This window comes from Rhagoletis pomonella, unplaced genomic scaffold, assembly GCF_013731165.1.
Source record: "Rhagoletis pomonella isolate Grant_MI unplaced genomic scaffold, Rhpom_1.0 Rhpom_scaffold_00006, whole genome shotgun sequence".
Classification (NCBI taxonomy): Eukaryota; Metazoa; Arthropoda; class Insecta; order Diptera; family Tephritidae; genus Rhagoletis; species Rhagoletis pomonella.
The window spans coordinates 38,237,443-38,250,543 of NW_023458560.1; the positions used below are offsets into that span (position 1 = coordinate 38,237,443).

At 35.4% G+C, this 13,101-nt stretch overlaps 1 protein-coding gene across 1 annotated transcript; it reads right to left on the minus strand.

The window, feature by feature from the left end:
• Window positions 1-281: 281 nt before the first annotated feature.
• Window positions 282-6,137, minus strand: LOC118740723 (alpha-tocopherol transfer protein-like). The gene is made up of 7 exons (XM_036472372.1): window positions 5,902-6,137; window positions 5,699-5,790; window positions 1,790-1,943; window positions 1,457-1,515; window positions 1,131-1,376; window positions 825-975; window positions 282-751 (listed from the first exon to the last, which is right to left on the minus strand). The coding sequence occupies exons 1-7, from the start codon at window positions 6,086-6,088 to the stop codon at window positions 705-707; spliced, it is 936 nt and encodes a 311-aa protein (XP_036328265.1). The 5' UTR covers window positions 6,089-6,137; the 3' UTR covers window positions 282-704.
• Between the last annotated feature and the right edge of the window lie 6,964 nt (window positions 6,138-13,101).

Genomic DNA, 13,101 nt, shown 5'->3' on the forward strand with positions numbered 1-13,101 from the left:
TAACACTACTTGCGTATTGATTTAATATGCATATAAAATTGTGTATTTCGTTATCCATTTTTAACGCTTTTTTGTGCTTGATAATTGATACTTACAAAATGTCAATAGAGAGTTGCCAATAGATACAAACCCATTATTAATATGCAACTCTGCACCAAACTCGGTGTAACCACCTCTCACCAAACTGAGCAAGCCGCCATATTGTTTGCCAAACTAAGTTTGTCTGCATAACACCGACCTTAGACCACGTCATGCTTATTTCAAATACTGGTTTTCGCTCTTACTATATGTACATATGTAAATTTTTTTATTTTCGATATTTTACAAACATCACCACAAGTCTTAGCTTTTAACGAAGCACTATAATTTTAACATCTTTTAGAAATCATACTGTACGTTTACGGTTTTTTTTTTGTTTTTTTTTTTTGTAGGCAAAATGGTGCATATCGGCAAGCATTATTGAATTTTTTTTTCATAAAATATTCACACACAATACCTCTAAGTGTATATAGTTTAACTAAAGAATATCACATTAGTTATCTACATAAATTTATGTAAAAATATTAAGCCACATGAATACAAATTGCTAATTATATTTACATAGGCAACGATTTAAACTAGTACCAAAATTTATTTTAAATTAATTCTATGTAAATATTTATGTATGTACGAATGAATGTAGGTGAAAAGGTTATTGCACTGCACTACTTTTTCATTTGATAGTCCTCTGTGAAGCCATACGTGTCCGCCACTGGAAATGAGATAAAAGTAAATAAAATAAAAAAATATTATGCAAAATCAACTGCTATTAAATTGCGTCTCACATTCATAATCAGCTGAGTAGCATTCGAAGAAATCGCCTAACAGCTTGCCGGCAGGCAAATCCCAAGTGCCAGTGCCGCCATATTTCGCAGGCAACGCATTCTTATCGATGTGCGACGTCAGCGACTTCCAGTCCTTGCCATGGAAGAATATCTGAAACAAAGAAACCGCATTTGAATTACTACAGAACAGTGCTTTCCGCGTAAAACTAGCAAATTTTTATCAAACTTTATTTGCGATTTTAATTTTCAGTTTTACTAGCTCCAGTTTGTGGCACATAAACATTCTTTTTTTTATCACTTTCTTACCCGCTTTCGCAGCTTCTCGCGTATGAACGGCTTGAAAATGGCGAATAGGATATTGAATATATACGAATTATTCACTATATGCACCGCTTTCAGTCGCATACAAATGCATTCTTGCACATAGTCGAGCAGCATGGCGGCAAAGGAGGGCGTAAATTGCATTACATGGCTCATTGGTAGGCCCTCCATATCGATAATGACTATAGCACCACAAATCTGCGATAATGGTTCGGCCATGGAGCCCAAGACCTAGTTGGAGGGGAAGGGAAGTTAAGAGTTAACAAAACAACTCTTTCGATAATCACTTGCAAGCAAGCAGAGCCACTTACCGTCAATTGTATGGTGCGGAAAAGATCGATCAGCGGGGCGCGTGAGGGTTTCCACTTTTCTGTGGAATAAAAAAGGAGTTTCTAGTTCTATTTTTATTCAAAAAGGTTAAGCCTTGAGACCAAACGGATCGAAGTAGACGCGATTTAAATTTAAAATTTAAGGAACTGTTTTTGAAAATACAAAATATTTATCCCATCAGAAGATTAGGATCTTGGATTAAAGCAGAAATATTTTTTTTGGTCTCGGTCCAAAGCAACAAACGATTGAATTGTCAAATAAGAAGTATAAATAATCATTTTTTTTATATGTAAACAATTTTATCTTTTACTCACTTCCAGCTTCGATGGCAAGTATGCGACGTCCATGTTGATCTCGGTTGGGAAATAGCGATAACAAATCTTCCTCAAAAACATTTCGCAGCTTACCAGGTATAATATTCTCACAGGGAGCACCATATTTCGCCTTCATGTGATAGAAATTTTTGAGCTAAGTGAGAAAAGAAAAGTCGGTTGTCATATAAATATCATTAAAAGAAATACGGAAATATTCATATCGGTCTATAGGCTAGAATGCTGGATTTGTTTTGACTTACTTTTAGCTTTTAATGTAGCCTTGCACTTCCGTGTGTTTTTTATTTCAAATGGATTAACCCTTAATTAGGCACATGGGGTCAAGGCCATTTCAAATTGAAAAAGAAATGTCTTGGAGTGCTTTCTAGCTTCCTAACTCCCGGTGGGGTACGTAAATTAGTCACGGCCAGAACACCGGCGTGTACACATGTGTCGTTACTCTCTTAAGTCCCGACCCCATGCGACCACTTACGTAAAATTTTTTGGCGGAGGTAAGTTTTTATTTTTTTATTTTTTTATTTTTTATAGAGTACTTTAATATTTTTGATAATACACACTTCGTTTTTGTATTTGTGCGACTAATTATGTGATTTTCTTTATGAGCCTAATTAAGGGTTAGATGTGACGTCACCTACATTTCTAGGTGAGTGAATCTTTGTCTGGCGAGCGCAACACATACACAGAGAATATATTCTGGCGTTTCTCGCCTAGCTGAGAGAAGCGACATACGTTAATGTCTGAAAGATTAATTAATCTTACTGGGGTGATAGCGAAGGAAGCAGTGCCCTGTGAAATATCCAGTGGGAGGTCCTCTAAAACCGGGTATAGACTACTTAGCTCAAAATCATTGAGGTGAATGTGAGAGGTTAAACTGATGAATGCTCTTACATTTTTTTCTACTTGTGCCGCAATCGATCGAAGTACTTGAGAGAGTTCATTCTATATAAATATTTTCTAATGAGAGACTGCCAGTGTGGTAAAGCTCTATAGATAGTAAAGGTAAAGGCATCCCAAAATGGCCTACAACTCCAAAATAAAATGTATTATGGTGATTTCGGTTCTACCAAAAAATGTTGCCCTTCCGCGGTGCAAAATGTGTTTGATGTTACACTCAACACTGGAAAAGGGCATGTTTTTGCCTTCTTGTCCTTGTCTAGCTCACGCATTTCATAATATTGTTGTTTTAAGTAACTATCTGACTTTTAGGGCAACCATCTACCCTGACATAGCTTCAAAGGGCAGAGAATGTGCCTTTTTTGCCTTACAAGAGCGTGACATTTTAAGAAACGAACACAAAATTTTCTCACCACTTGCCTTTAATTTAGAATCGAACACGAAAAGAGAAAGAGGCAATCAAAAGGCGACATTTTTTGGTAGAAATGAAATCACCATTAGGTATTTACGATTTAGGAAGCTAAATATTTGTAACTTCAAAGACCCTTCAAGAAAACTTATGAAATTAGATGTCAGACAAATTGGTTTTAAGGGGAAATCAGTGTAAAAGTTCCAGAAGGAATCAATTTTTAGATCTTCATTTCGATCCTCAAAGAGCTGGAGATTTCGCTTAAGTAATTTTAGCTTCATTTACGCATATAAAGCAGTTCCGGTAAGGCCGCCTCATGCAATAAGAATCTCGTATCTATTGCGATTGAGCAGAGATTTTCTATGTTGACGGGCATCGAAGTAGAGCAATCTGGGTGTTGTCTGTTACATATGCCAAGCAATTGCGAAGAACCTGTCCTTTAATTACAAATTTGCAGATCTGATGGCGGCAAATACGTTTCGATTCCTTCTTTAATTCCCTACAACGGTCCCACATGGCTCGCGTTGTGATCGTTTGCAGAGTGGCCCTGTAGGCAGCATCTTTTTTCTCTGCAGCTTGTTGACATTCCTCATCGTATCAGCTCTCAGAAGTCAGGTGTGAGAGTCGAGTGGGGGCACATTATTTGCTGCACGGAGGCGGGTGCGTATCTTGGCTGCAACAGGACAGTTGCCCGAGTAGATGTGTGGACCTCGGAGTGTAAGTACGTCTAAAACACTGGAAGCGTGTCTTCCGTCTATCACAATATGATCGATTTGGTTTCTCGTTTTTACATTAAACGCGTGTATAAAAATTAATGGATACGAGGTACGGACACTCCAGGAGGAACTTAATGTAAAATTTAGGTGCCCAGACAAACAAATCTTTCCATACGAGAACCTTCTCTAGGGGCGAATGGGTCGAGGGCTTTGGAAACTGTATTTTGACCACTTGTAGCCATAAACACCTATGGCTCCAAAGACTTCAAGGTAGGGGTTGAGTTATACTCTCAAGAGCTCTCACTCAACCTCAGTCTTCCCGCAGCTAACTGAAATCAACGAAGCTGGAAGGTGACTGATCGACTCCTATCTTGTAGTAGTTGTCTTCTCTGGCAGTCAGGCAGCTATGAAAGCACTTGTCTGTGACAAATTCTCTGCAAGATTAGTCATAGAGTGCCATCATACTCTAAATTAAACGTCAAAGAGGTATACCCATACCCATACCCATATATATAATACAAAATATCATTGCATAGGAACTGGTAATGGCTTTAACCTCTCTGGCTATCATCTTGTAAATTCAAACTGGAAAATAACTTTTTCGAACAGTAGAAGATGGTCTGCCTGGGAACAGAATAGCTCGAAAACACTATCATAAATTAGATGCCAGAAAGTTTAACTCACTCTTTCGACTTTCGATCACTACCTTAGTCCTCACTACCTTATTCCCGCGACAATTGAATGATTTCTGTCTTTGCTGCCGCGGTGTAGAGTAAAAAAAATTGTAGAACATTATCTGTGACACTGCCCTGCTTTGGCAAAAGTATGTCGACATTAGTTTCGTCACTATTTTCTTCAATTCTAGTTGAGTTTCACTTCGTTAGGGAGGAATGCTTATTATGGTATCACAATGGGCCCTTAGCGGCCTTAGAATTCTTCTTTTCAGTGGTGGATGAGGGCAGCGCCAATGACCTAAGGTTAGGTCACACCACCTCTAATATGTCTTTAATCTTGACCCCATATGTATGTTTCCCTGATATGATCTAACCTTCTTTCCTATAGTGTTGCATTCCAGAAATTTTTAATAAAATTCGATCGGGCGAAGAATTCCATAGCGTAGAGAGTGATTACTTAATCACCGTCGTTCGGAGTAAATTGATTGGTATCTTGGACTAGTGCTACACCCAGCCTAAGTGCTGCTCAAAAATGTGTCCTTCCTCATCGGACGATAACTAAAATGCCATCTGAAGATACTAGACAAAAGTAGGTAGCGCAAATATTTCCCAGTAGTTAAGGTACTTTGTCCACGCGACAAACAAGGAAGATTGAAAAACCCTATGAGCTTTATTGTGGTATAAATTAATACATAGGGCGCTACAAAGGTGATGCAGATCTTTGACAGCAATTATTTCTGATATTTAAAAGTTGTATTTCTTTCAGACAAGTGGTACTACAGGAGTTGGCAAACTTAGTCATGGAGTCATACTCAGTTGAACAATGTGTAAAAGTGATCCAAACATTGATCCCGACGAAATTCTAAACGGATACGTTAACAAGCAAAACTGTACCCACTGCAAAAAAAAAGCTATGCACCCACAACAAGTCACTATTTGGTGTGATTTTTGCGCTGGCAGAGTCATCGAGCCGTGTTTCTTTGAAAATTATGCCGGTAACGCTGATACGGTGAACGGAAGTTATCGCATGAAACAAAGGCCCTATTGTGAATATCTGCGATCTTATTGAATCACCCTATTTATGTATATACATATTTGGCGCTTACACAATATCACCGACATTTACGCCAAGCTTAAAGCTGTGGATCCTGCTGCGCCTGTGCAGCTTTAGCGTAGATATCTACCCACTCCAACTTACCCTCTTCATCGCTGATTCTGGATAGTAATGGGTTGGTCGCAGGAACATTTTGATATATTCATCATCAAGTGGCAACTTCAGATGTTTTTCTTCTGGTTTTGTGAAAAATGGAATATAAAATAAATAAAAGTGGTAAGTAAGAAAGCAATTCACAACAGCTTTCACGCAAGCTTTCACCTTACTTTTGCTACGCACACACTTACCTTGTATCAGCTCACGCAGCTTCTTAATGGCCGGTTGCATTATTTCGGGCACTTCACGTAATTCCTGGCGGGCTTTCTCCAACGCCCACTCTGGCGCTTCCTCTTTTTCCATGCGAATAATTCCAGTACCCAAATCGATGTAGGGCACTTTATTATCATCGAACTCTATGCAAAGCGCTTTCACCATTTTGCTGACTGTTTTATTTGGTGTGTGTTTAATAAGTTATAGAGAGGGCTGTAATAAGAAGAGAAAGTACTTTTTTGAAACGCAAAATATTATTGATTCGTAAGCCTAGTAAAGCGACTAATACTTTGTCTGATATGAAATTAAGAATTAATTTATTTAAATTTTTAACCAGAATCTTTACAATAAATAATGGTTTGTGAATTACATTTTTAATGATATGCAATTTTTATTTTCAAAATGCATAAACAATTCAATAAAATCTCGTTCTTTAAACACATTTATTTATATTCAACTAAACAAAGCTTCCTAGCCATCCATACCTCAAGATGACGCTGTCATTGTCAAAGCTTAATAAAAAATAAATAAATAATATAAAAAAAACTTTTTAATATACAACGCTTTTATAAATGGACTAAAAAGTAGAAAATAATACTTCTCAGTCCCATAGAATTTGTTTTGATAACTTTAGATTTTGAAATTTTAGCAAGGGTCATTATAAACAATCTATGAAATGGAAAATGAAAAACGTGGAGCGCATGCAATACAAAGCATTCGATTTAATTGACAGTAGTCAAACTACATAACGTAGACCTAAAATTTCTACATCGAAAGTAGAACTTTGAAATCGATTTTAAGCGGTCGTTATTCATATACCCACATACATACATTCATATATTACCTTTCATATCAATTCAAGTGTATTACATGCGCCCCACGCTTTTCATTTTCAATTTCATAGATTGTTTATAATGACTTTTGCTAAAATTTCAAAATCAAAAGTTATCAAAACAAATTCTATGGGACTGAGAAGTATTATTTTCTACTTTTTAGTCCATTTATAAAAGCGTTGTATATTAAAAAGTTTTTTTTATATTATTTATTTTCTACTTTTTAGTCCTGTCTGAATAAAATTTCGCAATAGATATTAAAATAATTCAACGATATTAATAAAAAGGTGCACACACATGCATTTACATATGTATGTACATACAAACGAGCACCAATTAATTTTATTTAAAGAAATGGCGTGTCGTCTATTTCCGCCGATATGCGTGTATAAACCCTCCTCAAAGTCTAGCCAAAAAGCCAGCAACTTACACAACAGGTTCCCCAGAGCAATTCGCTCGAGAAAGTGGTACCCGGTACACGTAATACGCGGCACACAGCACAACAATCCGCCAAAACAGGCAACCCGGTCCAAAATTACCACCGTAGAAGGCAGAAACCCCGAGCGGCAGTGCAGGAGCCCAAGAATTACCCTTAAAACGGCCACAGGAGTTTAAAAAGACCAACTGGGCCCCAACTGGTCCGAAGGTAAGTAGTTTCGGGCTAGTCCCAAACTGGTTCCCAACTGGTTCCCGGACTGGTCCCCGACTGGTTACCAACTGGACCCACGAACTAGTTACCAACTGGGCCCAAAGTGGTTACCAACTGGTCCACCTATACCTCAAGTGGTCCACAAGTCACTTCACTTACAAAGCATTCGATTTCGTTGACAATAGTCAAACTACATAACTGAGACCTAAAATTTCTACAGCGAAAGTAGAACTTTGAAATCGATTTTAAGCGGTCGTTATTCATATACCCACATACATACATACATATGTACATTACTTTTCATATCAATTCAAGTGTAATACATGCGCCCCACGCTTTTCATTTTCAATTTCATAGATTGTTTATAATGACTTTTGCTAAAATTTCAAAATCAAAAGTTATCAAAACAAATTCTATGGGACTGAGAAATATTATTTTCTACTTTTTAGTCCATTTATAAAAGCGTTGTATATTAAAAAGTTTTTTTTATATTATTTATTTTCTACTTTTTAGTCCTGTCTGAATAAAAGTTTGCAATAGATATTAAAATAATTCAACGATATTAATAGAAAGGTGCACACACATGCATTTACATGTACTATGGTATACGCCGCCGAGCCACGCCGCCGCCGCCGCCGTTTTTTGTCATTTTTCACTCGCCGCCGCCGAGTCATGGACACATCGGCGCGGCGGCGGCGGCGGCGGCGTTCGGCGCCTTAGGATTAATGTACAAAATATTCACGATATACAGTGGTCGAAAAAATTATAGCTGCAACAGAAGTTTTAACAATTTATTTATTTTTTTATTATTTAGTGTAAATCCAAGTTTCAAACTTTGTGCAATATTAAAAAATTTAACAAACTTTCGCAAAAATTTTGAGCTTTTTAATTAGATTTCTTGGAAATATTTTGAGTATGCAGTTTTGTAGCTCATTGAATTCTAGTAGAATAAAGTGCAAGTTTCAAATAGCTAAAAATTAAAGTAGGTTTTTTTAGAATTTTTCGTCTCACAAATAAACACAATTTATTTTTATATGGAAGAAAACCGTAACAAATTCAGTAAAATTAAAAATCAAGGGTAATTTTAAGCCATTTGAAACTGGCATTATGTTCTACTTGAATTCAATGGGCTATAAAACTGCATACTCAAAACCTTTCTAAGAAATCTAATTAAAGAGCTCGAATTTTTTGTTGAATATATATATTTTTTTAATATTACACAAAGTTTGAAACTTGGATTTAGACGGATTTTGTTAAGGAATGAACTATATTTTTATAAAAAATTACTGAAATTTAATAACATTAAAAAAATAATAAGTTAAAACTTGTCAATATGTGGTGCGGCTGTAATTTTTTCGACCACTGTACAAACACTGGAATATATCGTAGAATTGCGTTTAAAATTGGCGGAAGGGGTACATCATATTCCGATGGCGGAAGGTTAATATTGTTAAGCATTTAAAGTTATTAACAGAAAACTTTTATGGGGTATAGTTTTTTTTTGCACGAGCAATCGCATGGTCAAAAACGCACTAGGTCTTTAGCTTTCAGTTTTAATACACTAGTAAAATATATTACACGGTGTCCTTGAACCAGATTCAACTGAATTGGTCGGGAACGATGGAATTTCCGATTATAATATTTTGGAGGGGTGTTCCCGAGTTAGAATGCGTGAAGTTCAAAATCGTGGCAAGTGCCGATTTCAAAAACGGTAACTTTTCCGATTTTCAGCCGATATTTCGCTTTTAAGCATAGTATAAATAAGACATTATATGAGTAATTTTTTAAATATCGAGCTCGAACCGCTAAAATAACGTAAGCGACATTTTCTTAAAAATTTCTTTTTGACGCAGAAATATTCCTAGAGCATCCAATTGCAGTTCTGCATAAAAAAAAATTAAAAAAATGTCGCTTACGTTATTTTGGCGGTTAGGGCTTGATATGTATATACATACATGTATAGCCTGTAGGGAATTCCGTAGTCGTCTACTACAATAGCCAACTTTTGGTCCACTTATAACGGCCTATTTTTATCTGGCTTCAAAAAAATTAACTATAAACACTTATTATTTTATAGGTGTTCTTTTATTAGTTAGTTTTTTTCACTTCATAATAAAAACTTGTACTATCGTCCGGGCCGGTACTAAATATGGGACGCCCCCCCCTCCCCCCTCTAACCCTAAATGTTTTTTAAAATATTTAAACGAATTTCCAACGTCATCATCGCATCCTTATTCAGTGTTTTTGAAAAATACCAGGAATTTTCGTGAAAATTGTTTTTTTTTTTTATAGAAAAACTTCGTCTAAAGGCAGAATTTGTTTTGCTATACTGTTGTACGGATCAAGTGAACGCGTAAAATAGTTTTTATTGCTTTAGTAAAATGCGTTCCTTTAAGCTCAGATGGACTGTATGCAAGAAACTCGTCTTCTATTGATTTCTGATTTTCCCCTGTTGTAAATAATCTCGAATCTCTATGAAGATCGCTTTACAATTTCGAGCTCAAAATGTTTGATTAACCATGGGAAAATCATTACGATAACAACATTGAGACAAAATATGTTGACTTCGGAACCTTTCTATGTTTCACATTAGGCCAGATTGGCGGTTGTTTTGACTTGCACGGAAATGACCTTACCACACTTGCATGTGTATCTTGGCATGCGCTTTCGCATTTATTGGATATTATAAAAGTTATGTGAATATTAAATAATCAAATTTAACGAAATTTTATAATTTTTATCTTCCAACTAAATTTAAGGAAAAATCCGGGTCCGTTGGGAAACAGCCCCTCCCTTTAGTCGGGCCTGCACATATATGTATAAATATGTATACAATCGACTTGTATATATGTAAATATATATACTTATTCATCAAGAATCTTATCGAAAACCTACCTGAAAATCGAAAAAGTTACCGTTTTTGAAATCGGCATTTGCCATGATTTTGAACTTGACATATTCTAACACTGGAACACCCCCCTAAAATAGTGTAATCGGAAATTCCACCGTTCCAGACTGATTCATTTGAATCTGGTTCGAGGACACTGTTGTACAAGATAGACGCATGTTGTATGGGGTTTGGTAGGACATGGTATCAATAGGGCAAAGAAAGGATGTCAGATGAAAGGATACGCAGAATTGTCATTTAGGCGTGACTCGCCAAATTATGTATATGGCACGAATGCCGCACTTCAGTATTAGTGGCAGGAGTGCCGCTCTGTTAAAATGATGAGATCTGTATCGTTTCGATACTCAAAAATGATTGTCCTTTATTTCAACTTTCATTTGTTTATATAGCTTAAAAATACAATACAAACTCTAAGTTCAATATACTTAATTGACCTACTTAATTTCTACTATTGCTCATAATGATTTATGGTACTCATGTGCAATGTGATTCCTCACTATTAACACTCAAAAAACTTTTGGTGACACATTGTACATATTTTGTTTCGTCAGCAGTTATTTGTATATGCAAAATTGCTTGAGCACACTTTCTGTTCATAATAGCCGATCACACTCAACATGACCCAATTCTCATATTATAAGCAAATAATATAATTAATAAAAATGAACTGCTATGCATATAGCTAACACATATTGTATCAGGTACATGCACAACAACACCGTGATTATTTAACTAAACTATTCAAAAAGCGCAAATCTTTTACAACGATAAGTTGTTTATCTTGTTACTAAAAAAAGAGAAAATGCAAAATGGTGTACTGTGTTGTCACTCTATTTATGGGCCATTCCATACAATATTTATACTTCATAGTTATTCTCAATTATGCATACAACACAAAAGGATCTAGCAATAATAAAATACATTTTTGCATTTCACTTTCGCCACTTGGCGTCGAAGTGACTACAGTGACTCGCCATTGGAATAGAAGCCCCGATGATGAACAAAAAGTGTTCACTTTTCTCTAAAGATATATACAGTGGCGGGGAAACATCTAGAGACGCGACATTTTAACAAGTTTATTCTATTGTTCTTTGTTTACTTAATGTTTGTTATTTTTTGTACGAAAATAAAGCTCACCATCTAACAAAAACCATGCAAAGTCAACAAAAAAAAGCCAAAAATCAACGGTAACTCCTAGCTATTTCTTACTTGGACTTTAAATTTAAGCGCTACAAACCTGTGTACCAAGAATTTTTTTTAATTCTGAATAACAGTTTGAAATTTTTATAAACATTTCGAGACCTAACCGCCAAAAAGACGTAAGCGGCATTTTTTCAAAATTTTATTTTTCGTGCAGAAATATTCCTATAGCATCTATGTAGATGCAATTCTGCATCAAAAATTCAATTTAAAAAAAAATTTGCTTACATCTTTTTGGCGGTTAGGTCTCGATTTATTGCAATTCGTCGAATTTTTATGCATCGTGTAAAACGTTTTAAATTTTGATTTGCTAGCTAATGCCTGCGACTGCGTCTTCGTAGCTTACTAATTTTCCATATATTTACTTGCAGCCGATTTTTAAAGCTTAAAATACATTTTCAATTTGATTTTTTTAGCAAATTTTGTATACGTATGCAGTATAAGTCTCTCATTTCAACTAATCGGTCCACTGAATATCCTATTCAAATATTGCTCTATGTATATGAAGTATAAAATTCTAATTTCAATCGAATCGGATAATAAATAAATAATATAAAAAAAACTTTTTAATATACAACGCTTTTATAAATGGACTAAAAAGTAGAAAATAATATTTCTCAGTCCCATAGAATTTGTTTTGATAACTTTTGATTTTGAAATTTTAGCAAAAGTCATTATAAACAATCTATGAAATTGAAAATGAAAAACGTGGAGCGCATGCAATACAAAGCATTCGATTTAATTGACAATAGTCAAACTACATAACGTAGACCTAAAATTTCTACAGCGAAAGTAGAACTTTGAAATCGATTTTAAGCGGTCGTTATTCATATACCAACATACATACATACATATATTACTTTTCATATCAATTCAAGTGTATTACATGCGCCCCACGCACACAGATTCTTTTTCGAATGCGGGGCAAATAAAATGAAGTTCGAAATTTTACATTATCATTTTCATGTCATGTCTGACGGAATTCCAATATAATACCACCTGTTGCAGAATATGTAAACAAATATGCAACGTTGAATATAAATTAAATAAATAAAAATGTAAAAAATTAATAGAACGTTTTTTTTTTGATAATTTATGTTCAAAAGTAGTTAGTTACAAATGAGTTGACATGTAATGGAGATGTATCCAGGTTTGACTTTTTTGCGGCCATCGCCCCACAAAAGCAGTTAGCTTTTTTCGAACAGAATATATGTACAATTAATAGTTAGCACTAGCTAACGTCACTCCCTGCAGGGTAATTACGGATTACGGTAAGGCGCCCTTTACTTCGTTCTACATACAGACTAGAGAAATCCACTAAAATTTTTAAATTTAAAGAAATAGGCGTCGCTCCGAAGGTTTCAAAAAATTTAATTTTTTTTTGAAATCGCAAAAATTTGACAACATTTTAATTTTGACCAGCTTTAGCTAAGTAGGGGTTTTCTCTGAGTCTTGCAAAGCCCTTGCATGGTGCACAGATTGCACGGACTGCGCGGTAAAAACCGGTTTTCGTATGGGACAGCTTTGCAAACCGTGCAGTGAGTTTATGAATAAGTTTTAATAACCTGTCAAATTTATCAGCCTAGAG